The sequence below is a fragment of the Scyliorhinus torazame genome, chromosome 1 (assembly GCF_047496885.1).
Source record: "Scyliorhinus torazame isolate Kashiwa2021f chromosome 1, sScyTor2.1, whole genome shotgun sequence".
NCBI classification, from domain to species: domain Eukaryota; kingdom Metazoa; phylum Chordata; class Chondrichthyes; order Carcharhiniformes; family Scyliorhinidae; genus Scyliorhinus; species Scyliorhinus torazame.
This window is the reverse complement of record NC_092707.1, coordinates 31,362,090-31,387,080: the sequence shown is the minus strand read 5'-3', so window position 1 is coordinate 31,387,080 and position 24,991 is coordinate 31,362,090. Positions and strand designations below refer to the sequence as shown.

Sequence of the window (24,991 nt, the reverse complement as noted above, 5' to 3'; positions counted from 1 at the left end):
TCAGGTTACACATAAAAAGCCTTCTCTTGGGCAAGATAGAAGAGAAAATGCGTGAAAATCTCAAGTCTGGCAGCATCTGTAGGGAGAGAAAAGAGCTAACGTTTCGAGTCCAGTGACTCTTTGTCAAAGCTCTTTTCTCTCCCTACAGATGCTGCCAGATCTGTTGAGATTTTCCAGCATTTTCTCTTTTGTTTCAGATTCCAGCATCCGCAGTAATTTGCTTTCACTTGGGCAAGATACTGGTTTAAAAGAGTATCTGGGAGTGAGAGAAATAGATGGAATAAACCAAATGCAAGTGTTTTCTAAACACTCCTTTTTTTGAGACGTTAAAATTAAAGTCAAAACACCAGAGTGATTTTATAATCAATGTTTTATCTTTGTAACTGGAAGTATATTTAATGACAGATCACCTTGCTCTATAAGAGCTGAACCCATTAAGTGTTCGTCAATGGTGTCGGTGCACTTGTACATGGAATGTGTAGTTGCTCTTAAAAACAGGTATCTGACAGACAAGAGACAGACAAGCCCGTATAACCTGGAAATCACTCTAGCATTTGAGTAGAGCACACCTTTATATATGCATAGGACTCGAGTTAGGAATAAAAAAATTAATACTTATATTTTTCGAGGTGGGAAAGCGTGGAGGAAGAGAGAGACAATTGTCTCCTCTTTGTTAAAAATCCTGAAAATAAATTCTATTTATTTTCCAAAACAAAAAGTGAATTGCGTTTCCAAATTGTAACAAAGTTAGTCCAGTGAGAAAGGAGAAAGAGGAGGGCAATTTGATACTGGAATGCTGAAGAGTGCTTCCACCAATGGCAGGCTAGCGAGGGTTAAAGTTTTGGTGACTGGAGAATTCTAGATAATCCACACCAGATAATTGTACCCCCATAATTAAGCATATTACAGGTTTCAGATAGCAATCTTAGCCATCTGATTCTCGAGGTTGGCAATGCGCTCATCTTGGCTGGCGATGGTGGCCTTCAGAGTTTTAACCTCTTGCAACAACTCATCCAACTTGGATTCAGAATTCTAAAAAAAAAAGACAAACACATAATTATCCTCACATTTTCATTAGTGTGGGAATGTGCTCAGTGTAGAAACAAGGCAACATCTCACAACGTGTCAAAGCTACCTTTAATGAACATTTTAATGAAATGCACATTTCAGACTTGAGAAAAGTTCTAGCCCATGGAGTAAAAGGGAAAGTAGGCACGTTGATATGATATTTACCGAGTGACAAGAAACAGAGTGGTGATAAATGACTGTTTTTCCAGACTGGAGAAAGGTTTGTCACGGGGTTCCCCAGGGGTCAGTGTTGGGATCCTGGTTCTTCCTGATATTTATTAATGCCCTAGTCCGTTGTGCTCAGGGCATAATTTTCAAAATTTGCAAACGATATGAAGATTGGTCACATTGTTAACTGCGATGAGGGTAGTCTTGAACTTCAAAAGGATGTGAACATGTTGGTGGATTGCGCAGACAAGTCACAGGTGGAGTTTAATGTAGAGACGTGGGCTGCATGGTAGCACAGTGGTTAGCACTGTTGCTTCACAGCTCCAGGATCCCAGGTTTGATTCCCCGCTTGTGTTATTGTCTATGCGGAGTCTGCACGAACGTCCCGTGTCTGCGTGGGTTTCCTCCGGGTGCTCCGGTTTCCTCCCACAGTCCAAGGATGTGCAGGTTAGGTGGATTGGCCATGATAAATTGCCCTTAGTGTCCAAAAACATTAGGTGGGGTTACGGGAATAGGGTGGAGGTGTGGGCTTAAGTAGGGTGCCCTTTCCAAGGGCTGGTGCAGACTCAATGGGCCAAATGGCCTCCTTCTGCACTGTAAATTCTATGATTCTATGTGTAAGTGATTCATTTTGGCAGAAAGAATGTGGAGAGACTATAAAATAAAAGGAGAAACTCTAAAGGAAGTGCAGGAAGAGAGGGGCTTAGTGTATAAGACATTGAAGATGACAGGGTATGTTGAGAGCAATCAATAAAGCATACACTATCTTCGGCAGGTTTTATTAATAAGGGCATTGAGTGCAAGAGTAAGGAGGTCATGTCGAACTTGTATAAGGCAGTTGGCCCTCATCTGTGTCCAGTTTTGGGCACCATACTTGAGGAGGAAAGAAGTGGAGGCTTTGGAGAAAGTACAGAGGAGATTCATAATGATGATTCCAGGGATAAAGAATGTAGCTATGAGGATAGATTGGAGAGTTTGGACTGTATTCCTTGCAAAAAGGCAGCTGAGAGGGTACTTGATAAAGGTTTTGAAGATTCTGACAGGTGCGGACATAGCAAATAGTGATAACCCACAAGTGAGTTACCATTCAAGACAGCATCAAGAACTAGAGGGCACAATAGAATTCAAAATAAATGGCAAAAAGAGTAAAAGTGATATGAGGAGAAATGTTTTCACTCAGAGGGTGGCTGGAGTCCGGAATGAACTTCCTGAGGGGCGGTGGAGGCTGCTTCAATCGAGGTATTCAAAAGAGAATTGAATTGCTATCCGAAAAGAATGTGCCTTATCCCCATAACCAACGTTGCGGGGATAAAGCAGGGGAGTAGGGATAGGTAGAATGCTCTTTCAGAGAGCCAGTGCAGAGTCAATAGGCCAAATTGTTTAAAAGGGGAGGGAGGGAAGAAACAGGTCTATAGACCCGTCAGTTTAGCAACAATTGTGGGACTGTTTATGGAATCTACCAGAGAAAGTGGTGGAGTGCTTGGAAAAACATCAGCTGTTCGAAGAAAGTCAGCATGGAGTTTGAAGGGCAGGTTCTGTCGGACTAATCTAGATTTCAGGGATCTGTATTTGGGATCACAGCTAATGAGCAGAGAGAGTGTTTTATATACAAAGACAATTGAGAAAATATATTAAATTAAAGCCTCGTCTGTTCCGGTAATTATAAAAAAAAAAACTTGCACTGCGCCACCTGAAGAGTAGCAGGGCAGCTCCCCAGTGTGTTAGTAAATGGGCATTCTTCAATCAACACCAGCAAATCAGATGACCGGGCTATTTATCTCGCTGCTATATGTGGGAGCAGACTGACCATCACATTTGTCTAAACAACACTGAATATGCTTCAAAGTAAATCACTGATTGTGAAGTGAGCTTCGCATTCTGGAGGATGTGACAGGCACTATATAAATGTAAGTCTTATTTCCGACCAGTGGTGTCATCTTAACCCCACCCTAAAAATTAATTTGTTTTAATTATCTTCCACTTTCCTGCACCCAAGGACTTAGCTCAGTTGCTACCCTGTGATATCAGCTGTCCCACTTCACAGAAGTAATTCAACTGTCAACAGGATAAGCTGTAAATTTTTCAACATGATTGAATGGGGTCACTACTGCACAGGTGTGATTCGGACTGCATTGTGGGAAATGGCCCACTCATTAGCAGGATCAGTTTGGCTCAGCAGGTGAAAGGCCAACATCAAAACTAATTAACTCACCTCAATTCGGTTTGTGGAACCTTGTTCTGTGCAAAATTGTTGCCAGGTAACAGCCACAAGGTCACACATTATGTGAAGTAAATTTGGAGAGACGGAAATTTTCTCTGCTTAATTCACCGTATACAGTAGGCACGTTTTAAAAAATTAAATACTGCAGCATTGGGTTGCAGGGCAGGTGCATACTCAGCCATTGTGGTATTGGAAACAAACGCTGGGAGTTTCTTAATTGTTGGTTTGTGGTTAAGAAGCAGAGTAGAATCTTATCAGAACAGAAACCTGCAGTTTGTCATGGACTAGTTGGGCATTGAAGTGAAACGAAACACTGCTTAAACTGGGAACACCTATTTCAGTTATTTGCTTTGGGGAGAAGCCAGCTTGAAGTCCTAGTTTCTCTCTTGTTTGAGAACAAGTGCAGTGTTCAGAGTTGAACAACACTCCTGCTGTGGCCAAACCACTGCTAAAGTTTGCTTTTGTCTGCTACGCCTCCAATAATAAAGCCAAAGATTGCACTTTTTCTTTAAAAATAGCCTCCTCGCATGATCTTTTTTTCCCCAATTAAGGGGCAGTTTAGCGTGGCCAATCCACCTACCCTGCACATCTTTGGGTTGTGGGGGTGAGACCCAAGCAGACACGGGGAGAATGTGCAAACTCCATACGGACACTCCACACAGACAGTGAACAAGGGCCAGAATTGAACCCAGGTCCTTGGTGCCGTAGGCAGCAGTGCTAACCACTGCGCCACCGTACTGCCCGTGCCTCCTCACATTATCCAGTCAACTTCAAAACGTGTGGCTTCACTTCTTTTCACCTTCTTAAAAGTCCTCTATCAAGTTAACAGCAGGTGTTGCAATAAGTGCTGGGGAGGGATAACGTCATCCTTATACTAAATTGATTTCAATTGATAAAGACAGGTTTTAATCAAAGGCCCTGACCTGAGGCGGGGGGGGGGGGGGGGGGGGGGGGGGGGGGGGGGGGAAACAGCTGAGACGGCAGGAGCATAAACGCAGCAGGAGAGAAGGCCTTGAGGCAAATATTCATCAAATCCAAAAAACAAGGAGCCATGTCACAGGGCAATGTAGATCAAGAAATGCAGTCGTTATAGGGTATACAATAGTCAGGGGAGAGGTGTTTCTGCAGTTGCAGACATTACTCCAGGATGGAACCTTACCTCCCTAGTGCTTGGGTCAAGGATGTCATTAAGTAATTCTGAGGTTTTTTTGAGGGTGCAAAGGGAGACCTGTCAGAGGTTATAGGGGTTTCCAACTAAACAATGCTAAATGAGGTAGAATCAATGTATAAGTATATTCAGGGGAATTTTTTTAGTCAGTGTGTAGCAAGTCCAACAAAGGTCAATTTGAGACTTATTTCAGGGAATGAGGCTGGGAAGGTGGAATGAGGCTCAATTTGGACACTGTAGTTAAATAGGACGATGTGGAATATTGGATAGGATAAACAGAGGAGGAGGAAATATTGACAAGGTTTGCAATTTTGACAGTAGATAAATCGCCAAGCTCAAATGAACCATATTCCAAACTGCTTAGAGAAGCAAAGGAGAAAATACTTAAGACTCTGGCCATCACTTTCCAGTCCTCTCTGGCTACAGGCATTGTGCCGGAGGATTGCCAATATCGTACTGTTGTTTAAAAGAGGAAGGGATAGAACAAGCAATTATAGTCATCCTGAACCTGATTGCTGTGCAAATTATTGGAATGAATTCTAAGGAACAGTATAAATTGTTATTTAGAAAGGCATAGATCAAAGAGGGTTAGCATGGATTTGTTAAAAGAAGGGTCTGGCTATCTGGATTGATCCTCTTTCTTACCACCTCAAAATGCAATGAGAGTGGAATGCATTTGACATAGTCTACATGGATTTTTGCAAGGTCTCACGTAGCTGACTGGTCACAAGATTAAAAGCCCTTGAGATCCAAGAATGGACTCAATAACAGGTAACAAGGGTGATGGTCAGTGAGTGTTTTGGAGACTGGAAGTCTGTTTCTAAGCAATGCTCAACATTCGGTCTCTTGCTTTTCATGGGACATATCAATGGTTTAAATTTAAAGGTAGTGGGCATGATTAGGAAGCTGGCAGAAAATACAAAGGTTGGCCATCTAGACGACAGCAAGGAAGCAAGCTGTAAACTGGGCAACAATAACATGGATTAATTAGGTGGGCAGAAAAGCAGCAAGTGGAATTTGATCCAGAGAAGTGTGGGTTAATGAATTTGGGGAAGATGAACAAGGCAAGGGCATACACAATAAATGGTAGGATACTGAGAAATGTAGTAGAACAGAGGCACTTTGGATTGCATGCCCACAGATTCCTGAAGGTAGGGCAGCTGGATAAGATGGTTAAGGAATAGTCATGAAATTAACCAAATCCACACTTGGTCTCAAAAAGGAACGACTCAGAGTAAATGAGATATCGCAGTAAAGCCTGGACTTCAACAATTGGGAAGGACTAGCTTGTGCATTTGAAGCTTAGAAATAACAAGAGTAGATAAAACAGCAGTCTGGACGATGTACTTACTGCATTGACGGTGGGTGCCTTTGTGGGAGTGCTGCTACTTTCATTTTTTTTGTTCAGCGCTAGTTTGTCTAAACGGTTCCGCTGGACTTTAAGCTCTCGGTTTTTCACAGGTACATAGCCATCTTTCAGGGAGATGAGAATGGGGTCCCTATTTTGTCCTTCAAACCAGTCTTCCGCTTCCATTGCAGCTTCAGGTCCAGGCGTATTGGGATACAAGTCATCTTGATAAAGGTCAGACTAGAAAAGGGAAAAGGATAAATTATTTTACAAGTCAATAAGAAACTACCAGGATATTCAAGAATCATGTGATATGATGTACGGCCTTCAGGTTGGAATGAACTATATTATAAAGAGAGAATACTATGAGTTACAGATAATGCCATGAATCTTATTTCCCCCAATCTATTCTTGGGAGATGGGTGTTGTGAGTAAGGCCAGCTGTTACTGCCCATCCATAGTTGTCCTTGGAATGAGGGCAGGAGTGAACTACTTCCAACTCCTGCAGTCCAGGTTGTGCGATACGAAGCATAATGACCACCCATCTTCTACTCCACTCAGATACAGCATTAGTTTAATTTTTTTTTAAAACAGCAACCTTGAACTACAAACTATGCGGCAATAGGAGTGCTTCTGCAGAACCTCCTCTCCTGCTAACCACCTCCAATATTGTTGTGCAGTCTGTTCATTATTTAATGGCTTGTCCATGAAATGTGGGAAGTCTTGCACCAGGAGGAAGTCTTCACCTCAAGTGTTGCTCTGCTATACGCAACTTTACAAAAACAAGGAAATTAAAGAGGGGAGCATTTGCAATACAAGGGATTGTGGATGGGGCAAAAAACACAAACAAGTCATGACTGTCCTTTTTAAAAATTAAATCTGAACATGCCCAATGAAATGGAGTAGCATAGTTCTCGTTTTCCATGTTCGGCATGGGGAGGGGGGAGGGAGTGGGGGGGGGGGGGGGGAAGAGAGGAGAAAGAGAGTTAGCTTCCAATTTTAAGAAAAATTTGAACCTCTCAGCCACTGCACTCTTTCACCGTCTCCTCCGATTGTTACTTTTCTGTCACGATAACAGCAAATAAATCTGCTGGCAAACCATTTGATAATTGGACATTCTGAATTCTCCCTCCGTGTTCCCGAACAGGCGCCAGAGTGTGGCGACTAGGGGATTTCCACAGTAACTTCATTGCAGTGTTAATGTAAGCCTAATAGTGATTATTATTATAATACAGTTTCTGGTGCTTTGACCTTCACTTGCCCACCCTCGTGGGAAGTTCCTGGCCTTTACCTAGGTCTCTCGCCCGGTATTGTGAGGGACGATTATTCCATCTTGGGGGACAGTTCATCACTATTTTATCAGTGCTCGGCTCCTGCAATCTTCTCACTCCCACACACAGTTTACATTATTAACCTGTTCCACTATCCAGGCCTCTGAGCACCTGCTTCCCTTCTCCAGCCATAGGCAGGGCTCAGAACTCTTTCCCTCACAATCACCAATGGAGCCAACACCAAGTTACATTGCCTCTTCCCTCTATAATAGCAAATGCTTTCAAGTTCTCCTTTTCAAACAGAAACTTCACCCACCTTTCTTGGCACAGTCATGATGATTGGCTCACATTTCCTTTCATGAAGTTTAAAAAACCTGTAAACAGAAAGAAATATTTTAAATGCTTTAAAACGAAAAATCATGCAAAAAGGATCATGGCAGTACACAATTCATGACCGGTTTAGCTGAGTGGGCTGGATAGTTGGTTCGCGATGCAGAGCGAGGCCAACAGCGCGGGTTCAATTACCGTACCGGCTGAGGTTATTTATGAAGGCCCCGCCTTCTCAACCTTGCCCCTCGACTGAGGCGTGGTGACCCTCAGGTTAAATCACCACCAGTCAGCTCTCCCCCTCAAAGGCAAAACCTGCTATGGTCATCTGGGACTATGCCGACTTTGCTTTGCATAAAATATATACTAATCCATAATTGCAAAACATTTTACATGTATCTATGCAACAGACCAATAATCATATATGTATGTAAACCCTGCCCAAAGCTGACAATAACACACACCTCTTGATAACTCCAAAAACAAACCTACACTTAGACTGGAGAGATTTCAAAGCTGTAATCTCATGTCCAGTTTCAGATGCTTTATATGCCTTGATCTTAATGGAATTGCTACCAGGTAACCTTTATTCTTTAGATTAGACTAGCAAGCTATTATACGGGCAGCACGGTAGCATCGTGGATAGCACAATTGCTTCACAGCTCCAGGGTCCCAGGTTCGATTCCGGCTTGGGTCACTGTCTGTGTGGAGTCTGCACATCCTCCACGTGTCTGGCTGGGTTTCCTCCGGGTGCTCCGGTTTCCTCCCACAGTCCAAAGATGTGTAGGTTAGGTGGATTGGCCATGATAAACTTCCCTTAGTGTCCAAAATTGCCCTTAGTGTTGGGTGGGGTTACTGGGTTATGGGGATAGGGTGGAGGTGTTGACCTTGGGTAGGGTGCTCTTTCCAAGAGCCGGTGCAGACTCGATGGGCCGAATGGCCTCCTTCTGCACTGTAAATTCTATGATAATCTATGACGCATACTGGGGCGGCACTGTTGCCTCACAGTGCCAGAGACCCAGATTCAATTCCGACCTCTGGTGGCTGTCTGTGCGGAGTTTGCACATTCTTCCCGTGTCTGCTTGCGTTTCCTCCAGGTGCTCCGATTTCCTCCCACAGTCCAAAGATGTGCAGGTTAGGTGGATTGGCCGTGCTAAATTGCCCCCAGGTGGGATTGCGGGGATAGGGCCTGTGAAGGGTGCTCTTTCAGAGGGCCGGTGCAGACTCGATGGGCCGAATGGCCTCCTTCTGTAATGTAGGGATTCTATGACAGATGAGCCAGGTCAGGTTATACTAAACCAACAGGACACAAGATTATACAAGACACAAACTAAATCTCATTATTTATAGAAACCTGAATTTCGAACTCATCCCAGACCAATAGCTTTCTTGACACCATGCAATGACTAGTGTGATTTTACTTGCAAATGACCTACATCAAGCTTCATCTGATCAAGTTGGAAGGCCAGCAGAGATCAGAGGGAAATGGGGTGGAGGATAAAGTGGCAAGTGACTGGAAGCTCAGTACACACTCCCCTCAGTAATGCCAGCCTAGACTTTGTGCTCGCATTTCTGGATTGATTTGAAGTCACGATCTTCTGAGCTAGAGGCTCGAAATGTTATCAACAGAGCCACGACTTGTCGACAAAGTGGTGTCTAACTTCATATGATGGAAAAGACTGTGCAAGCCTTTTCGTCAGGCCAGTTCTGCCACATGCATCTCGCTCCACAGATGCCACCTGACCTGCTGAGAATTTCCAACATGCTTTGTTTTTATTTCATCTTTGATGCCTTCTTACTGTGACTTGCTTCTACAATTGTGATAACGTATGTACTGGATAATGTAACATGTTTGAAGAGAGTTAAGTTTCAGACATTTATAAGATGTAGCTGGGAAACAGTGATTCTCTGACCTAACTCCAGATCAATGATTCACCTTAATAGTCATTAATTCATATTTTTTCCACGGCTTATTGATGAACTTTCCCAGCATTAAGAGAAGGCAGCTTACCCTCTGTTCGAGGAATGATAAGTAGCACAGCTGAAAATAAATTTTGCTAATCCCAACCAAACTGTTCATTGACAAGAAATATTTATCTGCAATGTCATCTTGCCGACATCCTAGCTCCCTTTCACCCCCATCAAAAGGACAGAAACAGTCTACAGAAAGGAATCATTGTGGTTGAAACAAAAAGGTGCAGTTCTTTCAAACTGCAGCACAACACCTCTTACCTGGCAATCTCGCACCTGGTAACATCAAGGCCCCTTTTTGGCATATATCCCATCCCTCGCTGAGGCTCCTTGCTGCCAAATGTGCTTAAGTAATGGACGTACGGTGGTTCGTCTGTGATCTCAAAGTAACGAATACTGCTGTCACCCTGTTTTAAAACAAATGTAGTTAAATCGCTCACCATAAAGACACTTTCTACAAAAACTGAAAGCCAAAGCTTATGTGTGGCATCATAACTGGCGGGGTGGTCGGGAAAGAGAAATTCAAGTAGTATGGTATTGATCAATAACCTGCTCTGCCCCAGCAGCCGTGTCACGTTCAATGATAATGGGGTGGGTAAAGGTCCACAAAATAACAGTAATTACACTTAAAAGTCACCCATTGACAGTGGAGGCTCTGGATGTTCTGATGGTCATAAATATATTGCAGTACTGAATGTCAGCTATTAAACTATTTGGTTCGGTTTTTTTAATTGTCCAAAGGAAACCAGAACTGTTTAGAGAGAGATGAGAGATAGATAGAGGTCAAGAGAGAATCTGTTATTGATAAATTTTAACATCTGTTACAGCCAGCAATGGAATGAAGTTTAACTCCTTACCAGCTAGAAACCAGTAGTTTTGATCAACCTCACACACTCAACTTAACATTCTCTCCTTAAATGCTGCTGAGCGTGCTGAATATTTCCAGAATTTTTTGTTTTTATTACAAATTATCGGGATTATTTTGAACATTTTGCAGAGCATTGCAAAGTTCCCTTGCATTACAAAGTATTACCCCCAATCCCCCAGGTATAAATATATTAGCATCCAGGACCTGGACTGGCCACTTTAACCAATTTTGACCCTGTAACTTTGGCTCTTTACCACATCAGAAACCTCTTTAAGAATTCCTCAGCGCAGACGTAACCATATGATTAGGAAGAAAGTGTCATAACAATAAGTTATGTTGGGGAATTTTTACAACAGAGGAAAACAGCGTAGAAACAATATGAATAATTACACTTAAAACAGAAGTTTAAGACAGGAAGTGTCTTAAGTGAGGAAGTGAGACAGGAATTAGCCCCAGTACGAGCTGGGTATGCACACTGCTCTCTCAAACTAAGCATAACAGGGTTAAGGCGTCAATATCTTGTATATTTTATAACATACATGTCCTCATAGCTATTTTCTAAAATTTTAAAACTGAACAATGACCTTTTAAAATGATTGAAGCTAGGTCTGGCTGTGACTCTCGAACAATATGAGCTACTTGGCAGTATTGCAGCACCTTATGCCTCGTTATCTCGGAAGATGTGCTAATGACACTAGTGAGCTACAGAGACACTAACGAACACAAGTAGGCTAGAGGTCAAATTAAAAGGGAATAATAAAAAGGCCATCTTCATTTCATAAGTCAAGCCTGGCCGCCAGAATCTTCTAAGACAAAGAGTGCTGCAATTTTCCTTTGAAATTCTTAATGGTTGGAACATTAACAATCTCAGAAACCCAGACAAAGGAATATACAGCCTTTGGCAAAGACAAAGTGGAGAGATGGGAGTCACGCAAAATAATAATTCTTTACTTTGTGGTCTTTGCCCTGTAAATCTTTCTTCTCCGATCTCTTGTTTATTGTGCAAATTAACAGGGGACTACATAGCCCTCTCTGCTCCATATGCCACCCCCCCTACCTCGTACTCAATTTTCCCCCAGATATAAATAAATTAGTGCCCATGACCTGGATCAATCAATGATCCAGTGCCCATGATAGTGCCCGTGACATTTAATCAATCTCGACCCTGCAGTGTTGGCTCTACCATATTAGGACTATCTGATTTTTTTAATGCATTCCTAGGCAAAGTCTGCGCCATTTGATTAGGGAGAAAGTGTTATAAAAATAAGCAATGTTGGGGGATTTTTACAACAAAGGGAATAGTGCAAAAACAATATGAATAATCACATTGAAAACAGAAGTTTAAGAAGAATGAGGAATAGAGATGGGAATTAGCCCCAGCACAAGCCTAATGTGCACGCTGCTCTCTCAACCCAAGTATATCACTACCGGCTGAACTCAACCAGATACAGACTGCATGTAACATCAATACAAAAACCCTCCACCAATGTGCTGAAAGGAGACATCACCATTGTCTATTTACTAAATAAAATGGCTAACGTATTATTGGATATATTAGCTGGATTGACGTTCGAATTCCTTAATTCCAGTAAAGCAGCATCGCCAGACAGCCTATGACGTAGTGGCAATTTTAGAAGTGGTGCATGAAATATTTAATCTTTTTTAATTTTAGAGTACCCAATTATTGTTTTTCCAATTAAGGGGCAATTTAGCGTAGCCAATCCACCAAACCAGCACATCTTTGGGTTGTGGGGGTGAAACCCACACAGACATGGGGAGAATGTGCAAACTCCACATGGACAGTGACCCAGGGCCGGGATTCGAACCCGGGTCCTCGTCGCCGCAGTCCCAGTGCTAACCACTGTGCCACATAGCGCCCGTGGTGCAGGAAATATGCCCTGCTGTAAAATTTTGATTTCACAATATTTACTGTCTTTTTACCTATTTTATATCTATTAGGTGCACTTTGTCACACAGTACAGTAAAACTAGTCAATAGTCTAGCAAAGGGAAATTCCATAGAGTTATTACCAACATCACCCAATCAATGCTTTCTTTTGTAAGGACTGAGTTTTTCTTGCTGACGGCACTCAGTTGAAATCTTGCCCTCAAATAGAACATAGAACATTACAGCGCAGTACAGGCCCTTCGGCCCTCGATGTTGCGCCGACCTGTGAAACCACTCTAGTTCAAGAACTGTCTTTTTTTTAATACACGTTTCTGATTCAACGAAATACAGAATGGGGATAAACTGCATCACGTTGGCTGTTTACCTTGATTGGACAATCTGAGTTTGCAAGCCAGCAAACTGTACTTAAACACAACCCATAACAGCTTGATCAGGCTGAAAATTTAGCTTTCATTTCCCCCCCCCCAAACGAACTGAAATAGCTGGATTCTGCATCTCTCCTTGGTATCGGGATACCGTCTCTGCTTCATTTCTGACATAGCAGGCATTACCTCCGCCAGCATTTGCCTGGCAGGTAACTAAGCGATTCTGGCTTTCACGCCATCTTGAAATAAAATGCTGATGCTGTACTTTTCTCCTGAAAGCACGATGTAAGTTTCCCCAAGACAATGCTACATGGTCATTCCAACAACCGATAATAATAGAAACACAAGCAATACTACACCATCACAGCTAATCTGTAATCATTCCCATATAAAGCAGATTATAATTTTTAAGCTATTTGTAATGCTCAGCGGTAGTTATATTCAGGGGGAAAAATGGGACAGAAACTTGTTCAAGTCACTGAATTTTTGACAATGAACTACAGGTTTAAACGACCGTTCCTCCACTAGAAACATGGAAACGGTATAAAGGGAACAATCCTGGTCATATGCTCTCCACCTAACCTGATTTCCACACCCCTGGACATCAGGCAAGGCAGAAGAGTGCACAATGTTTTGTAAAATAATGCCATTTTGGCGGTGGGTAAAATGGAAACGGGACAACACAGGAAAAAGTCTCCAGCTTTATGAGTCTTGAGAAGAGCTTTGGGGAACGGAAGCAAAGAAGAATGAAGTGTGAACAGACGACTTGTCAGAGACAGTCAAGGCACCTTTTCCCATCTTTCCGACTCAAAATATTTATTCTGAACTGATCGGAGAAATTGACCGAAGTTAATAAATGATGGGGCTTTTGTCACTGTACATCAGGGAAAGCATAATATTGGTTTCAGGACAATCGGAATATCAGGAAACAAAATCTTTCATAAAAAGCTGGAATGTCAAAGGCTGGAGGTTAGTTATTCACGGTGACCATGGATGTTTGTGGAATGGAGATCAGATCAGACTGTTCCCATGTACCAATAGATTTCCCATGCTTCATTCTGGTTTTAGTAACGGGATGATATCTTGGAGGGGGCATCAAATGAAGCTTTGTGGGTAGTGCTTAGGAATAAAAAAGGGACAGCTAGTTGGTAGGTGTTTATTATAGACCCCCAGATTGTCAGCGGAAATTGAGGAGCAAATATGTGCACAATTTGCGGAGGGGTGTAAAAATAATAAGAGGGTAATTAGATGATTTCAACTTTCCCAAAATTAATTGGGATAGCCATCAAGTTTATGGCTTAGTTGGAGTAGAGTTCTTAAAATGTATACAGGAGAACTTGTTAGCTCAATATGTAGAGGATCCAACAAGGGATGGTGCAGTGCTGGACCTAATTCTGGGGAATGAAGCTGGACAGGTGGTTGATGTGTTGGTGGTGAGCATTTTAGTGATAGTGACCACAACGTGGTTCAATTTAAGTTTGTTATGGAAAAATAGGCAAGTCGCAAAAAAAGGTTGGGGAGAGTAGATTTCAACAAAATAAGGCAGGATCTGGCCAAGGTAGACAATGGGGAAACCAGGAAATGGGGAGGGTTCAGGCCCAATATGTTTCCTCAATGATAAAAGGAAGGTGTAACAAACCCAGAGAACCAGGAATGACCAGAGACATTCAGGATACGATGAGAAGGAAAAGAGGCTTTTAACATGTATAAGGGGAGCAAGCCTGCACAGACACTAGTGGAGTACAGAAAGTGAAGGATGGAGCTTAAAAAAACAATTAGGAGAGCAAAGAGGGGATACAAGAAAGCTCTGGCTGGAAAATCCCAAGATATTCTATAAGTATATCAATGGGAAGAGGCTAACCAGGGAAAGGGTAAGGCCCATTAAGGACCATGGGGGAAATCTGGGGTGGAGCCAGAGGACATTGGTAGGGTGTTGAACAAATATTTCACATCTGGCTTCACCCAAGAGAATGAGGTGGTAGTTATGGAACTCGGGGAGAGATTGTGAGGTTCTTGACCAAGTTGTCACAGAGAATGACAAGGTATTGGAGGTATTGGCGGGCTTACGAGTGGACAAATATCCAGGTCCAGATGAATTATGTCCCAGGCTGCTGTGGGAGACGAGGGAGGAGATTGCCAGGGCTCTGGCCCAAATTTTTAATTTCTCTCTAGCCACAGGGGAGGTGCCACAAGACTGGAGAACAGCTAATGTGGTTCCACTATTTAAGAAAGGTTGTAGAGAGAGACCAGGGAGCTACAGACCAGCGAGTCTCACGTCAGCGTTTGGGAAACTACTGGAGAAGATTCTGAAGGAGAGAATCCATCTCCATTTGGAGAGACAAAGTTTGATCAGGGATAGTCAGCGTGGCTTTGTCAGAGGGAGGCCATGCCGAACAAATTTGTTTTTTTGAACATGTAACCGTGTATAGATGAAGGTAATGTAGTTGATGCAGTTTACATGGATTTCAGCAAAGCCTTTGACAAGGTCCCACATGGGAGACTTATTAAGTTGACACGATTGACCCTGAAGCTGGAAAAACTCATCAAAACTATTTCTCCAGACACACTCCAAATAGAGCGCCAGCATTGGGTACCTACTGAAATTCACAAGGAAATTCCATTGTCAGCACATGTCTCCATTATCAGATTATCTACGCCGGTGACACTTCATTCAATGGTGGTCCTTGCCTGCCCATGCCGATATTCCGAAGAAAGTGGCGATTTCCAATACCCTTAAAATTAAAAACCGACTAGCGTGACGCCCGTTGTGTATATTTATGAAAGCCAGAATGACAAGAGAAGTAACAAAAAATGCCCCCCACCCCCCCCAAAAGCCTGTCTTGCAAATAATTCAGAGATACCGCAAACATCGTAGGCAGGATTCCAGCCGGCAAGGGACAATCCCAACAGATTGTCAATGATTCTGCCCTGACTGCTGGCGCTACCTTGTGCTACGGCCTATTTAAAAACCTGACAGAATTAAAGAATGAAAGTATTACGTGAAGTTGCAGGGCCAACCAGGACATCTTTGATCACATACAAGTCATTACAATTTGAGCAGTGCCGGATGGACTTGAGTAATCACTTTATTTTATCCTTCCCAGCTTCATTGAAGGAAGCTATTGCAATAGGTTCCAAATGCTTTCTGCTACCTGTACCTCTCTCTCTGGCCAAGCCCCAAAACATATTCCATATCACCATGTTTACAATCACAAATCGCAATTGAGAGCAAGAGTGGAATATATACAAGGCAAAAAAAAATGTTCAAGGTGAGTTGGCACTGGTTGACTCAATGGCAGCAATAGACACTGCAAGAGGCAGGTGGCACAAAGTTGGAAGGATGTAGGCAGCAAATGAAATCTGACTGGGTAGGCAGGCTACAAGGCATGAAACCTGATTGGAGTGAGTTAGTGAGGAACGAGCAGGTTCCCCTGTCGCTAAAGGTAAGCGAACGTGGCGTGTGTCCCGAAGTTCGTCCAGTTGGCAAAAGTGGGTCCCAGGGAAAAAAAGTTTGAAAAACACTGGTCGAGGGGACAGGCAGGAAAGCAGAGCCGAGGCCACAATCAGATCAGCCATGAACCTAGAGTGGCAGAGAAGGCTCGAAGGGCCTGCGCCAGTTTTATGTTCATGTAACAGCCTCCCCGAACAGGCGCCGGAATGTGGCGACTAGGGGATTTTCACAGTAACTTCATTTGAAGCCTACTTGTGACAATAAGCGATTTCCATTTTCATTTCATTTCATGTGGCACCTGACCCATGTGGGTGGAAACCAAAGACTGACAGGGAAAACAGTAAAGGAACAATGAGAGGGCCTTAAAAGAGGAAATAGTTTGTGTACAGGCTAGACATTTTCACCTGAGGGAAAGAAAGAACATCCAAAGTGAGAGCTTCTTCAACGACTAAACTTATAAAGATCAGAAAGAAACAGGAAAAGGGGCTTAAGTCTCCGTTTTGTAGAGTAGAGGATAAAGCTGCATAGAAAGAAAAGAAATGAGGGGCTAGGAGGGGAGATTAGTAGATAACATAAAAGGAAACGTAGATGCCTTTCATGAACATGAGAGTAAAAGAGCCAGAAGGGGAAGGTGGGGCTAATTAGGGACCAAAAGATGATCATCTGAGACAGAAAGCATGGCTGAAGGACTCAATGAGTTTTTTTGCACCCGACTTCACAAGAGGACACAGAACTGAAAGCAGACAGTAGAGAGAGAAGTTTCAAAGTAAAGTCACCTTTCCAGACGGATTCACCCTAAATTGATGAGGAGAAGAGAGAGGGTGGAAAATGCAGAGACTTCAGCCACAATCCTTCAATTCTCCTTTGATATTGGAGTGATGCCAGAGGACCGAAGGATTTCAAATGTAACAACCCTGTATTTTTTTTTTTTTTAAAAAGGAGGCGATTAAACACAGTAATTACAGGCCAGTCAGCCTAAGGTCTGCAGGTGACATAAAACACAAAGGTAGTAAATAGTGAGGAGGATAGTACCGAGCTGCATTAAAACCTAGACTGGGGAAAATGGGCAGAAATGCGGCAAAAGCAATTTAAAGTGTGAATTTTTGCATTCTGATAGTTTGCTTCCTCTCATTCTTCCCAAGGGAGATCATTTTAAAGGGGGTCCTTGTGAATTTCAGCAGTCAGACCAGGTGTGCATGTGCACAAATCTTCGAAGGTGGCAAGACAAGTTGAGAAGGCTAATATAAAAGCATATGGGATCCTTGACTTTATTAATCGAGGCAGAGTAGAACAGGAAGAAAGATGTGCTAAACAGGGTGTCCAATTTTGGCCATTACACTTCATGGAGCAGTACGTTGGCACAGCGATTAGTACTGCTGCCTCACAGCACCAGGGGCCCGGTTTCAATTCCAACCTTGGGTGACTGTGTGGAGTTTGCACCTTCTCCCAGTGTCTGTGCGGGTTGCCTCCGGGTGCTCCGGTTTTTTCCCATAGTCCAAATATGTGCAGGTTAGGTGGATTGGTCATGATAAAATTGTCCCTTAGTGTGCAAAAGGTTAGGTGGGATTACTAGGGTACAGGGATAGGGTCTGGCCCTAGGTAGGGTGGTCTTTCAGAGGGTTGGTGCAGACTCGATGGGCCAAATGGCCTCCTTCTGCACCGTAGGGATTCTATGATTCTATAAATATAAAGACCTTAGAGAGCTGCAGAGGGGATTCTTAGAATGGTACCATGAATAAGGCACTTCAGTTAAGTGGATAGACTCGAGAAGTTGGAGTTGTTTTCCTTGTAGCAGGAAAGATTTAATGCAGAGGTTCTAATAAGGAGAAACTATTACCGGTGGCCAAATGGACACGGACAAAGGAACACAGATATAGGGCACTTTGCAAAGGAACCTTAGGTTTGAAAGAGAATTATTTTTGCACTGCAAGTTATGATCTGGAATGGCTGTGAAAGCAGATTCAAGAACAACTTTCAAATGGAAATTAGATTAATATTTGAAGAGGAAAACATTGCAAGGCTGTGGTGAAAGGGCAGAGGAAGAGGACTAATTGGATGGTTCTTTCAAAATACTAGCACAAACATGATGGACCAAATGGCCTTGTTTTGTATTGTTACCATCTATGATTCTATCTTTTAATATCATAACTTTAGTAACCAGTCATTCTATTTAAATGTACAGGTTACATTTATAATTTGAGATATGCCAAACTATATTCAGTGGCAATTAATGCACCTTTCAGCGCAGAACCTTAAAGACCACTCAATAGAACCCTATCGAGGGGACTTCCGGTGGTGGCTATGAAGGAGTAAGTCGCACATTTGGTGGCTCCTGCTCTGGTCGGATTTTTGGACCTTTCCCCTGTAGCCACCCAAGTTGGCCAACTCCCGATTTAAAATGGCGAACGGCAAAGGCTGATGGGAAATTCAGCCAACACAGGCAGAAACCAGCAGGTGCTGGTTTGCTGTGTGTATTTAACTCTGCAAAAGCCCAGACAGCATCGATACCAGCGACCATCAGCATGATAATGTAGCAGCCATCTACATACTAATGAGCAATCCCTGGGAACAATCGAAACATTTGGGACACACAAAACTAAGCCAGGCTCCCAGCAGGAGCCAACACAAAGGAGGTTAACGAACACCTCAAGACCGCCCATCGATCAGGGAACCGCTCCAGTATTGGAGAAATCGAACCAAGCGATTGGAATGAAGTCCAATCACCTAGAACCAGGTACAGGGTCCGCCCCGAAAGGCGGGAAGCCCCTGGGGACTATAAAGTTAAGCCCCCAAGTTCAACTCGCTCTCTTCGTCCTGCCCGGGTCACCCAGCAACGCGAACCAACCTTGACCGTGACCGGTGCAGTGACCGCCGAAAGAAGCAAGTCTTAATTCAACGCTCGCTACGAGATAGGCGCTCCTAGCTACCAGTCCGTACCAACTTCGAATCCCGCAGACTCAGAACCTGAACGAAAGGCCATTTGTTCCCCTGACCTGGTGGGCCAGTCCGAAGTTAAGTATAGACCTGTTAGTTATAGATGTAGCTTAGACATAGAATTTGTGCATGAGTAGCGATTACTGTGTATAATAAATGCGCTTTGATTTGAATCTTACTAATCGGTGTATTGAGTTATTGATCATTACTTGGACTTGAACCTCGTGGCGGTATCATAAAGATACCTGGCGACTCAAGAGCAAAGGTAATAAAACAGAGCAATTGAACCAACCGGAAAGTTAGCAACACCCCAGACTTTTTTCTGGTTTTAAACGGTGGACTCGAAGGCTGAGGCAATTGGGCACTGTTTCCACGTATTAGTGTATGGAGCAAAGGACCAGAAGTGCACGAGAAGGCAGAAATAAGAAGTTAGCCAAGAGCTGTGTTGAAGCTGCAGCGGGAGACAGTATGGCCAAGGACCGGACCCCTGGGGTGGCAGCGCAGCGACCAATGGAGCAGGTGATGCAGGCCATCCAGGATGGTTTTGCCAGGCAGAAGCGGAAATATTTGGACCTGGTCAAAGAATCGACTGATCAGCTACAGCATAGATTGGACGCCCAGGATCGGGTGATCCAGAAGGTTGAGAAGGCGCTGGCCGAGCAGGAGGAGCACCAAACAGTGGTGGAGCTGGAGATGCTTCGGGAACAGCAGAAAAGGCTCCTGGAGAAGGTGGAGGACCTTGAGAACCGGTCCCGCCGGCAGAATTTAAGAATTGTCCGGCTCCCAGAGGGGGCTGAGGGAGCAGACGCTGGGGCATACGTAGCGGGTATGTTCGAAAAACTTCTGGGGGAGGGGGCATTCCCTCGACCGTTGGAGGTGGACAGAGCGCTTGCAAGGAAGCCGTGAGCGGGGGACCCTTCGAGGGCAATGGTGGTGAGATTCCATAGGTTCCTGGACAAGGAATGCATTCTTCGGTGGGCCAAGCGAACGCGGAGTTGTAAGTGGGACAACTGTATCCAGCGGGTGTACCAGGACCTGAGCGTGGAGGTGGCGAGGAAGAGGGCAGGCTTTAATCAAGTCAAGTCTATTTTCTTCAAGAAGCAGGTGAAGTTCGGTCTGCTGTATCTGGAGAGTTTTTGGGTCACGCATGAGGACCAGCATCACTATTTTGAGTCGCCCGATGAGGCGCTGGACTTTGCTAAAAGAAAAGGACTGGTGGGGGTCTGAGAACTCTCGAACTTTGAGACATCTTGTTGGCCTTTATTGGGCCCCTTTTTTTGTTTTTTTCCCCTTGTTTTGGGGGTTTTGTTTTCCTGTTTTTAAATTGGTTATGCCTTCTCTTATTGTTTCGCGTCTGTTTTTGGGGATCCATTTAAGAAAAGTGGGGGGGGGGGGGGGGGGGGGAGAAAGTCAATTTTTTGTTTTTGGGTTTCTTTTTCTCAGTGGATGTTGGCAATGTCCCTTTTGTTTTTATTGATGTGCACTTTTGTGGGATGGAGACGTGCCTGGCTGAGTTTCGGTGGGTTGTGCTTTTGCCTTTGTGTTCTCTTGCTGTTGGGTGTTTGTCTGGGGATTGTTAGACGAGGGAGTTTGTTTGTATGAGCGGGGAGAGGGGAGCGAGAGAACAATAGGTGGGAGACTTCTTGCGCCGGGGGCGGTGGCCACCAAGGTAGCTGAGTGAGCTAGCTCACGGAAGCACAGTGGGGGGGGGTGCATATGTTTAGTTTACTAGATGGGTTAGGTTTTAGAGTAGTGTTGCTGGGGGGGGGGTTCTGCTGACGAGGGAGGGACTTCGGTGGAGGGACACTTAGGAGGTCAGGGGTGGGGGCCGCCGTGGGGCGGGCCGGATGAGGTGCAGCGCAGGGGCTGGAGGCAGGCCCAAGCAAGGGGATGGCTGATAAGCGGCCGGGGGGGGGGGGGGGGGGGGGGGGGGGGGGTGGCACTTTGCCCCCCAACTAGGCTGATCACCTGGAATGTTCAGGGGCTAAATGGGCCAGTAAAGAGGGCACGTATGTTTGCGCACCCGAGGGGACTGAAGGCGGACATGGTAATGTTGCAGGAGACGCATCTTAAGAGTAGTGGACCAGGTCAGGTTGAAGAAAGGCTGGGTCAGTCAGGTTTTCCACTCGGGGCTGAATACAAAGACTAGAGGGGTTGCAATCTTGATTAATAAGCGGGTGACATTTGAGGTGGGAAGAATAGTCTTGGATGTGGGAGGTCGATAGATCATGGTTAGTGGCAAGCTGCAGGGGATGAAGGTAGTGCTGGTCAATGTATATGCGCCAAATTGGGATGACGGGGATTTTATAAAGAGGGTGCCAGGGAAGATTCTGGACCTGGACTCGCACAAGCTGATCATGGGAGGGGATTTTAATACAGTTATTGATCCTGGCCTGGACCGGTCATGCTCGAGTACGGGCAGGGTGCCAGCAATGGCAAACGAGCTGAAAGGGTTCATGGAGCAGATGGGGGGGGGGGGATCCATGGAGATTTAGGCAGCTGAGGGCAAAGGAATTTTCTTTCTACTTCCATGTACATAAGGTGTACTCCCGGATCGATTTCTTTGTTTTGGGTAGAGCCCTACTGGCTGGGGTGATGGACACGGGGTACTCGGCAATCACGATCTCGGACCATGCTCCGCACTGGGTGGACCTGCAGGTGAGTAGAGATAGCAAGCAGCGCCCGCAAATGAGGCTGGATGTAGGGCTATTGGCGGACGAAGGGGTGTGCGAGAGGCTGAGGAACTGCATGCTGAATTACCTGCAGGTAAATGATATGGGGGCGGTCTCAGCAGTGGTGGTCTGGGAAGCGCTGATTGCAGTGGTGAGAGGAGAACTGATCTCGATCCGGGCTCACAGGGACAGTGCGGATAGGGCAGAAACGGACCGACTGGTAAAAGAGATTCTAAGAGTTGATAGGAGGTATGCGGAGGCTCCAGGGGCAGGGCTTTTAAGGGAACGCCGGAGGCTACAGGTGGAATTTGGCTTGTTAACCACAGGGAGGGCAGTGGAACAGCTCAGAAAGGCGAGGGGGGCGATTTACGAGCACGGTGAGAAGGCCAGCGGGATGCTTGCACAGCAGCTCAGAAAGAGGGAGGCAGCTAGAGAAATAGGGAAAGTTATTGACGGGGATGGAAACTTAGTTGGGGACTTGGCAGGGGTGAGCAATGCCTTTCGGGATTTTTACAGCAGGTTGTACAGGTCGGAACCCCCTGCGGGGCCGGAGGGGATGAGTCACTTCCTGGAGGGGTTGACTTTCCCGAGGGTGGATGGGGAGCTGGTAGAAGGGCTGGGGGCCCCGATCGGGCTGGAGGAGATAGTGGAGGGTTTGAAGGCCATGCAGTCGGGTAAGGCCCCTGGACCGGACGGGTACCCAGTCGAGTTCTATAAAAAGTTCTCCGGAACATTGGGGCCGGTGCTGATGAAGGTCTTGAACGAGGCTAGGGAAAGAGGGGTTCTGCCCCAGACGATAGAACATAGAACGATACAGCGCAGTACAGGCCCTTCGGCCCACGATGTTGCACCGAAACAAAAGCCATCTAACCTACACTATGCCATTATCATCTATATGCTTATCCAATAAACTTTTAAATGCCCTCAATGTTGGCGAGTTCACTACTGTTGCAGGTAGGGCATTCCACGGCCTCACCACTCTTTGCGTAAAGAACCTACCTCTGACCTCTGTCCTATATCTATTACCCCTCAGTTTAAAGCTATGTCCCCTCGTGCTAGCCATTTCCATCCGCGGGAGAAGGCTCTCACCGTCCACCCTATCTAACCCCCTGATCATTTTGTATGCCTCTATTAAGTCTCCTCTTAACCTTCTCTCTAACGAAAACAACCTCAAGTCCATCAGCCTTTCCTCATAAGATTTTCCCTCCATACCAGGCAACATCCTGGTAAATCTCCTCTGCACCCGCTCCAAAGCTTCCACGTCCTTTCTATAATGCGGTGACCAGAACTGTACGCAATACTCCAAATGCGGCCGTACCAGAGTTTTGTACAGCTGCAACATGACCTCATGACTCCGGAACTCAATCCCTCTACCAATAAAGGCCAACACTCCATAGGCCTTCTTCACAACCCTATCAACCTGGGTGGCAACTTTCAGGGATCTATGTACATGGACACCTAGATCCCTCTGCTCATCCACACTTCCAAGAACTTTACCATTAGCCAAATATTCCGCATTCCTGTTATTCCTTCCAAAGTGAATCACCTCACACGATGTCACAGGCCATGATCTCACTCATCCTGAAACGGGACAAGGACCCGGAGCTATGTGGTCTTACAGGCCGATTTCCTTGTTGACCGTAGATGCCAAACTTCTGTCCAAAATTTTGTCCTCCAGGATTGAGGACTGTGTACCGGACGTTACTGTGGAGAATCAGACGGGGTTCGTGAAGGGCAGGCAGCTGGTGGCCAATGTAAGAAGGATGTTAAACGTGATAATGATGCCCCCGGAAGGTAGGGAGGTTGAGGAAGTCGTCGCGATGGATGCGGAGAAAGCCTTTGGCCGGGTTGAGTGGGATTATTTATGGGAGGTGCTGGAGCGGTTCGGATTTGGGAGGGGCTTTATTGACTGGGTTAGGTTGCTGTACCGGGCCCCGGTTGCAAGTGTACGAACAAACAGGGCGACTTCGGACTATTTCAGACTGCACCGGGGGACGAGACAGGGATGTGCCCTCTCCCCCTGCTGTTTGCGCTGGCAATAGAGCCGCTGGCAATTGCTCTGAGGGCCTCAAGGGTCTGGTCGGGGGTGGGCGGGGTGGGGTGGGGGGGGGGGGGTGGAGCAAAGGGTCTCGCTGTATGCGGAGGACCTACTGTTGTATGTCTCAGACCCAATAGAGGGGATGGAAGAAATTATGGGAATTTTAGCGGAATTCGGCCGGTGTTCGGGGTATAAGCTCAATATGGGGAAGAGCGAGATGTTTGTGGTCCAGGCAAGAGGTCAGGAGAGGCGACTGGGGGAACTGCCGTTCAGAGTGGTCGGGGACAGTTTCAGGTACCTGGGTATCCAAGTGACAAGGGATTGGGACAGGCTATATGAATTGCACTTGGCCCGGCTGGTGGGTCAGATGAAGGAGGATTTCTGGAGATGGGATGCGCTTCCGTTGTCTCTGGCGGGCAGAGTTCAATCGGTAAAAATGGCGGTTCTCCCGAGATTCCTATTCGTTTTCCAATGCCTCCCCATCTTCATCCCGCGGTCCTTTTTTAAGCGGATCAATAAAGTTATTCTGGGCTTTGTGTTGGGGGGCAAGTCCCCGCGAGTGAAGCGGGCAATGCTCGAGCGGAGTCGGGGGGGGGGTTGGCCCTGCAGAATTTTAGCAATTATTATTGGGCGGCTAATATAGCCATGGTGAGGAGGTGGCTGGTTGGGGAGGGGGGGGGGGGGGGGGGGGGGGGGGGGGCGCTGGTGTGGGTGCGCATGGAGGCGGACTTCTTGCAAGGGCACAAGTCTTGGGGTGTTGGTAACAGCGCCTCTGCCGTTCCCGCCGGTGCGGTACTCCACCAGTCCAGTGGTGGTGGCGGCCCTGAGAGTCTGGGGGCAGTGGAGGAGACATGTGGGAGCAGAGGGGGCATCGGTCTGGTCCCCAATCTGCGATAATCACCGGTTTGCCCCGGGGAGGATGGATGGGGGGTTCCGAACTTGGCAGAGAGCGGGGACTGAGAGGATGGGGGACTTGTTTATAGAAGGAAGCTTCCCGAGTATGAGGGCGCTGGAGGAGAAGTTTGCATTGGTGGGGGGAAATGAATTTCGATATCTGCAGATGCGGGACTTTCTGCGGAGGCAGGTACCAACCTTCCCACTCCTGCCGCTAAGGGGGATTCAGGACAGGGTGGTTTCTAGAGGATGGATAGGTGAGGGGAGCGTCTCGGACATATATAAACAGCTTATGGGATCAGAGGAGACGCAGACTGGG

The 24,991-nt window shown here is 45.7% G+C and overlaps 1 protein-coding gene across 2 annotated transcripts in view; it reads right to left on the bottom strand.

Moving 5' to 3' along the window:
* Window positions 1–352: 352 nt before the first annotated feature.
* The window catches only part of coro1cb (coronin, actin binding protein, 1Cb), a 323,977-nt gene continuing 299,338 nt past the window's right edge, over window positions 353–24,991 (bottom strand). For both annotated transcript variants that reach the window (XM_072482289.1, XM_072482370.1), the window contains exons 8-11: window positions 9,804–9,949; window positions 7,561–7,618; window positions 5,977–6,213; window positions 353–1,032 (exon numbers count right to left, since the gene is read on the bottom strand). In XM_072482289.1, the coding sequence (XP_072338390.1) occupies window positions 913–1,032; window positions 5,977–6,213; window positions 7,561–7,618; window positions 9,804–9,949 (561 nt within the window). In that variant the 3' untranslated portion in view covers window positions 353–912. The remainder of the gene's footprint in view (window positions 1,033–5,976; window positions 6,214–7,560; window positions 7,619–9,803; window positions 9,950–24,991) is intronic.